At 49.7% G+C, this 7,086-nt stretch overlaps 1 protein-coding gene across 3 annotated transcripts; it reads left to right on the top strand.

Moving 5' to 3' along the window:
* The first annotated feature begins 1,574 nt into the window (after positions 1–1,574).
* Positions 1,575–6,427, top strand: LOC130582826 (uncharacterized). 3 transcript variants are annotated; one of them, XM_057381745.1, is made up of 3 exons: positions 1,575–1,723; positions 2,654–3,611; positions 4,981–6,427. In XM_057381745.1, the coding sequence occupies exon 3, from the start codon at positions 5,006–5,008 to the stop codon at positions 5,669–5,671; it is 666 nt and encodes a 221-aa protein (XP_057237728.1). In that variant the 5' UTR covers positions 1,575–1,723; positions 2,654–3,611; positions 4,981–5,005; the 3' UTR covers positions 5,672–6,427. The 3 variants fall into 3 exon arrangements, with proteins under 3 accessions (XP_057237728.1, XP_057237727.1, XP_057237729.1); XM_057381744.1 differs by lacking the exon at positions 2,654–3,611 and having other exon boundaries at positions 1,576–1,723; positions 4,981–6,426; XM_057381746.1 differs by lacking the exons at positions 1,575–1,723; positions 2,654–3,611 and adding an exon at positions 3,618–4,589.
* Positions 6,428–7,086: the final 659 nt, after the last annotated feature.

Raw genomic sequence — 7,086 nt, 5'->3', positions numbered from 1 at the left:
TGGTTGTATGAGATGGCAAGGGAAGAATGCTGGAAACGCTCATCAAAAGTGCTTCAGACAGAAAAAACCTGAAATTCTCTTATGTATTGCTGAATTTTAATGGAATTACATTGGTGAAGAGAAAAAAAAAAGAAAGTGTTCGGCTGTAAAGGGCACTGGAATCACTGTGGGGAGCTGGGCACAGCCTTCAAACAAAGGTGTAACCCAAAATAAACAGGTTATGGAAAATCTCTGGGAACCAGCTCCCAGCAAACAGCAATGARTTGGGAAAGCTGTGTTTGTTCTGTTTGTGGAGCTGCGAGGAGGTGAAGATGAACTGAATAAATGAGATCTGATTAAAGATTCCAGCACCTTCCCCATGGCCGGGGAAACGGGGCACAGCCAGGGTCAGATCCCCCATCTCAGCCTCCCACCTCCCCAAAAAAGGAGTTTCCTGCTGTTTTCACAGACTGGGTGCTGGGGGGGAAGCTCTCACCAGAAGGGTGGTGCCCTGGGAGATGGAGGGTTCATCTTATCTGTCCACAAACCATTGTGAAATTCTGAACTGCTGAGAAAAGCGTGGACAGCTTGCAGAATTTGTSCTCTTGCAGCTGCTGGTTGTGCTGTATCCTCGTGGCAGGCAAGAAAAATAAGCAAATACAGCAGAAGTTGTGAAACAGGAGTTGTAAAATAGAATAGAAGTTGTAAAAGATAACAGAAGTTGTGAAGGGTGACAGAAGTTTTAAAATGCAAAACTGCTACGGAGAGTCCCTAGCAAAACTCACGCCTTAAAATAAAATATAGAAAGGAGTATTTATACACTAAATAATATTAATTATACAAATTGCCAGCCAGCCCAATCCCTATTTCCAAGGATTTTTTCTGTTTTTGGCAGATGTTCATCCCAGTGCCCCCGGGTGGGGAGGAGAGCACTGGGCTCTCTTCCCTGCTCCATCCCCAGGTGGGAAGAGCAGCACTGGGAATTTCAGCTGCTTCATCCTTTCTCAAGGATGAAGGGGAATGGCAGAGCTGTTGTGGGACAGGCAGGGAACCCTCCTGGTGATCAGGAGCTGAGGCAGCCTCTCTGCCTTTCATGCCCTGTTTCCACAGCAGGCACGGGATGGGAATTGCAGCGAGATTCCTGTGGCTGCCGATGGATCCGTTTGCTGCTCTCCACCAGGTAAAGCTCCTCTGCTCCTCTGAGGAAAACCCTCCAGAGGGGAGAACTTGGCTCCATCCCCACGTTCTGCCTGGAGAACAACGAGGAGAGGGAGCACCACGTCAGCTGTGCCAAACCCTGGCAACGCCAACACAAACACGGCCAGGATAGCCCAGTCCAGCCGTGCCAGGGACAGCCTTTCTTCCCTCACTGCTTTTCCCTCGTGGAGAACCTGTGCTGGCACCCAGACAGSTCCAGGATCGCTCTCTGTGATCTGTTCCAGCTCTGTTCTTTGTCTGAGGAAGTGTCTGGGAAAGCTGAACTGTCTCCATCAGTTTTTCCAGACAGCTGAAAGTTAATGGGTGCCACGATGGGAGTGAGTAATGCTTGTGCAACCGGCTCTGGGGAAGTTGCCCAGCAAAACAAAATCCCGCGGGCCCGGCTCTGACGTGGAGCCCAACACGGGGCKCTCTGTATAAAAACCAGGAATTGATCCAAGGCAAACGGCACACTGCAGCTCTGCTGGGACACCACTCACAGTGCAGGGATGGAGAAAACTGTCCCTGGATGCTTCTTCCAGCAAATGTGAGTATTTTTCCTTTTCTGCTAAGGAATAGCACTTGGTTACAGTTGGGTTATTCAGTGCTAATCTGCCTTTCTGATTTGTTCTTCTCTTCTCTGCATTCTTTGGCACCATTCCAGAAGTCATTTTTTAAAGGGATTACTTGTTTAAGAGGAGGAGGGATTTTTGGGTACCCCTCAGTTTACAACACTGTACTGATGACAAATGAGAAGTTATTATTAACTGGAATCTGGCAAGTGTGTCAGGAGAGACTTCTATGGAGATAAAAAAAACGGCACACTGAAAACACCAAGTGTTGGTTCAGGAAACTTCTTGTGAGCTTGAACTGAGATTTCATCTGACCAAAAACTGTCCAAGTGTCCCTGTCCATGTGCAGGAATCTCCTGTGAGTGACYTGAACCACAGACCACATGAGCTGTTTGGGAAACTGTAAATAAATGAATGAAGATCAGGTTTCCTCCTTCTTCAAGGAGTGGGGCCATTCTGGAAACTTTCAGGGAACAGCTCCTGTTCCAGTTCCAGGAGTGATCCCACCTGCCCAGGTGCAGGCAGAGGGAAGGGTTTGCTCTCCTCTCACCAGATCTCTCAGTGGGACTCAGATTTCCCAGCTGGAGGGAAGCTGTGGATGGAGCTTGGCTGAGCCACACTGGAGAAGCTTCAGCCCTTGTGTGTGCTCTCTTCACCCAAAATTACCTTTCTCTTACCTGTGCAGAGACTGTGTCTGATTTGTGATGTGCCCAGGGCTCTCTCTGGCACCGATTTGGCCACAGGAGCAAGGATGGTGCCCTCACAGCATCCATGTGAGATGGGCAGCATTCTCCCATGAGGGGACACTGCTTTGGCAGTGCCAAAACCCTGCCAGGGGCCACCCCATCTCTCCATGGACAGAGCTCCAGCACCTGGAACATCTCCCAGCTCTGCTTTGTTCACAGGAGCAGATGGATCCAAGCAGCACCCGGAGTATCTGGAGCTGGGGTGGCTCTTCCCTGCCAAAAATGTGCAAGTGCCTGTGGTGACCCACGGGGCTGCTCCTGATCCCTGYCCCCAGCCCGGGGTGTCACCTGCTGTCTCAAAATCTGCGCCCAGATTCCTTCAGAGGCACGAGGAGATAAACATCTCAACCCCCTGAGGCGAAGGAGGAAATCAAACCTCGCTCTGCCGCATTCTGGATGCCAGTTTTAACCYCTAAATTATGGTGTGGGAGGGGTGGAGGGAGCAGGAGGGAGCCCTGACAGYGATCCTGCCTGCAGGGACAGCCCTGGAATGAAGGGACAGACACCTCTGGGTGTCACAACACAAAGGGGGAAGGCATTTTCCAGCCAGGAACTCCAGTTCCTGTCCAAAGGATGCTGTGGTGTACAGAAGAACGCTGGCAGCATTGTGGAAAACGCTGAAGTTTCAATCAGAGGATGTGAGAAACACCCTGAGCTCCTCAAGGTCTGGCCCCGGGCACCTCCTCCGGCTTCTCCGGCTGCTCCTCATTCCTAACGCTCCTCCTTGGACTCATCACCAAACCCTGGGTCAGGCACGACCCAAAGTCCAGAAGCTCTGAGTTAAAAAGCTCCACATGGACGAGACCTGCTGTAAATTCAGCCCTTGGGGGTCATGTAATGAGCAAAGATCTTTATCRCGGCCTATAATTCATCTCCTCAAAAAAAATAATTAATGAACATGGACACAGAAAAAGGTGGCAAGAAAAAAAAATAACAACAGAACATTCTTAATGTACCTTTTCAAAAGAGGTAACGAGGTAAATCAGGATTGAAGATAATGAGATAAATCAGGATTGAAGATAACAAGATAAATCAGGGTTCAACTGTACCTGCCATGGATTGGTTCTCCTCCACTCGGAGCTGGGGACTTGTTGGAGTTCCACATTGTGGATTCAGGGTTTGTTCCATTATATCTGAATGTCTTTGGTGCTCTGTATCAAAACAAAGGGCCAAACCAATCATGGAGTCATTAACGACCTCTAAGATCATTTGCTTTTGCCACAAAATGCAGAATCATTTTCCCACTTAATTACTGTGGGAGATGAGGGTTTCTCCTCATTACTGAGGATGAGCAGACTCAGCTGAAACACGGTGAGAAATTCTTCCTACTTCTTGCCCAAAGTATTCCATCAGCAGGTTGGATCAGACACTTAAATGACAAAGCAGAGCAGGCACATGTGAATCTCAGATGAGTCAGCCTGGCATCAGTCAAGTCTCTATAAAAAAATGGGAATCCCAGTCTCAAAAAGCTGGCTCGGTACCTGTCATGGGAATMTCCCAGGATTAGCATTTCCCCATCAATCCAGCAAAATTAAAACCAGGTGATGACTAAATCAACCACCCAGACCTGCTGGGTAATGCTCTGTGAAAGCTCTGCAGCACCAGCTCCAAGGTGCTGACATTGGGAATTCTGAGAATTTGCACAAGGAGAGAATTGCTCAATAGGAGAGAAATGGAATTGTTACACTCGGCTCAGTCTGAGGCTCAGCCTCCCTGGAAATCCTTCAGAGACATCTTTTTTGAGCTGTTGGCCTCAAAACAGATCACACACCTCAGCCAAGGCTTAAATTCTGCTGAGTTCATTCTTGCAGCTCATGAGAACCACAAAGTGTGAGATCTCTGCAGAGTCCCACCTGACACATCATTCCTCAAATTCCTGAGAACAAACCTTCCTGTGGTTTCCCATCCAGCTGTGCATGACTTCACCATAGTTTCACCTAGGCTGCATTTCTTACCTTGCTCCTCCCTAAAAATGCCTCATGAAACAATATTGAAACTCTTCAGAAAATTCAGGCTATGTGACACTTGCTGGCTGCCGCCAGGACTGATCATTCTGCTGCAGGAGGAAGTTGGGCTCAGTCAATTTGCTTTATCTGTGAGAAACCCACATTGTTCTCTCTTATCTCCTCCCTCCCATTTAGATAACAATTTCCTTGTTTATTTATTAGAACTGAATTTGTAGATGATTTTACTGTTTTCTAGGAACCACAGTTTATCATTGTCTGGCTCCTCCCTTTCACCCTTTCAGTGAATATCACACCAATTATGCTGCCACCTAAAAAAATCCAGGCACTTTACAAATTTTACTCCTGTTTAAGATATGAGTGTGTAAATAAAAGCTCAGACCCTGAGCTAGCATCATYTCCAGCCAGTTCTGAGCACTGGAATGTGCCTGTTCAAGTGCAGGTCCATCATAATGGACTGGATGGAATCCATCCTGCTCATTTTACATTTAATCACTGGGGGTTTCTTTGCATGTATTGCAGGTATTCCTCTCTGGCTGGCATTTCAATGGAGAGAGACCACATGAAAGACCTCAGGAGGTACCTGGCACTGAAATACATCCAATACCTCGTGCTGTCCTCCTCCAACGCCGTCAGCACGCTGCTGGGGCTGCTGGGCAGCGCCTACGCCATGATCCTCCTGCAGTCTGCCAAGGTCTCCTCCAAATCCACCRCAGTCCTCATTTCCAGCCTGGCCCAGGCAGACATCCTGGTTTTCCTCAGCTTTGTTCTTGACGTGGTTTTGGGGGGTTTTGGTGCTGTTGTTTCCCCCGTGGGCTCGGCGCTGGCGCGGACGCTGCTGACAGCCAACGCTCACCTGAGCTGTGTCCTGCTGAGCTGTGTGGCCGTGGAGGCGTACCTGATCACCTTCCTGCCAGCACAGTCACGGCCCCTGAGGACAGTCAGCAAGGCCAGGCTGCTGGYCAGGGTGCTCTGGACGCTGGTGGCYGCAGAGTGTGCCCTGTTCCTCCTGGATGAGCACCTGAGTGCTGGTGGCCCCTCCGCTCCCTCTCACAGCGTTTTGGGGCTGCTGCTCCGGCTCTCCAGCTCGGCTGCTGCCCTGCTCAGGTCCCTCAGCTACATCCTGGGCATCCTGCTGAGGATTGTCAACGTCTACATCTACTACAAGATCTTTTTCAGCCTGTCTCCCAGGTCTAGGCTCAAATCCAAGTAGGGCACGTTCCTCTGGGAATCCTGGAACGACACAAAACCCTTGGRCACAATTCCAAACCAATGGAAACTGCTCCGTAATCAGGACCAAGGCTCGCCCTGGAGCTGCAACCTTCATCATTCCTGGTGAGGAAAGAATTCTGAATCCTCAGCTGTTACTGAGAGGAGTTTGGGGCTGAGGAGTCTCTTGGCATCAAGAAAACGCAGCTGCTGTGTCTTTATTGAGACTTYATTCACCGTACAGGTGAAACTACAGACTTTTCACGGTTGGAAATCAACCCCACTATTTTTTAYATAAAAAGGGTGCTTAAAGGCTTCCTCAGGGATCTGTTGAGCTGAGAGTTGTGTAGCTGTTTAACAAAGACAGGATCTATGTCCTAAAATATTCCTAACCCAGGTGAGCCCTGGTGGGGTGGAGTCCTTGTGCCATTCCCAGCTCGTGGCCGTGGCGCCAGCAGCGAGTGCTCAGTGCTGACTCTGCTTCTCAGGAGACTTGAAAGGAAGCTCAGCCAAGGGCTGGGGATCAGCAACAACGGAGCAGAAATGTAATCAAGTCAATTAAACCCTTGGATGAGCGTTGCCAAACACCGCTGATCCTGTCAGCAGGAAGGACGGATGTCCTAATAACTTGATGCTCTGTGATAACCTGTTCTTGCTCCTGGGGCCTGAAGTGAGACACTCCCAGRAGAGATGAAGTGTTACTTGAAGTGCTGTAATTAATAAAAATCTATTTTGTTAAAGCCTGGGCATTATTTATGTATTTTTGCTGAGCTTAGAGAGATCTAGAGGAGATGATTACTTTGTTACTGCCCACACKGGCAGGATTTTTATTGCGAATATTTAGACCACATTTAGCTGGCAAAGAGGGGCAGAGAGAACCCAGAGACAGCGGGGGATGTCCTATCTCCCGTCCTATCTCAGCAAATTCAGACTTGTGCTGCTGTGCAGTTCCTGGCAGCTGGTCCCTACCAGCCCCACTTCTGATCACCTTCAGCGAAGGAGAGGAAACAAAACCCTGCACAGGATGATCAAACTGATAAACAAAGAGGTTCCCCTGTCAGCAGAGAGCCACCAGGGAAGACCCAGGGGTGCTGCTGGTTTTGCTGTGCTGCTCATGGGTGCTGGGGGAGAAGCCTTTCCTGCCTTCCCCAGGGCCAAGAGCTGCTCTGTGCTCACCCAGCAGCGAGGGGAGGGAGTGATTTCCCAGGAGAATGAGCAGCTTTGGCTTTTCCCTGGGCTGGTGCCACCTCTGCACGTGGAAGAGCTCAGGCTGGACTGGGTGATCTTGGAGATCCCTGCAGCCCTGGTGATTCTCTGATGGCCCAATGTCCCTCCTGGCAGCAGGTGAGGTTGGTGGCAGTGGCTGAAAGGGAGGGAGATGCTCCACAAATTCGGGGACAGAACACGAGGCTCTGAGAG

Source organism: Malurus melanocephalus, unplaced genomic scaffold (genome assembly GCF_030028575.1).
Source record: "Malurus melanocephalus ecotype Western Australia unplaced genomic scaffold, MMel_1.1 scaffold_525, whole genome shotgun sequence".
In the NCBI taxonomy this organism is placed as follows: Eukaryota; Metazoa; Chordata; class Aves; order Passeriformes; family Maluridae; genus Malurus; species Malurus melanocephalus.
Note: the sequence above shows the minus strand (reverse complement) of the source record. Positions and strands in the feature narration are given on the sequence as shown.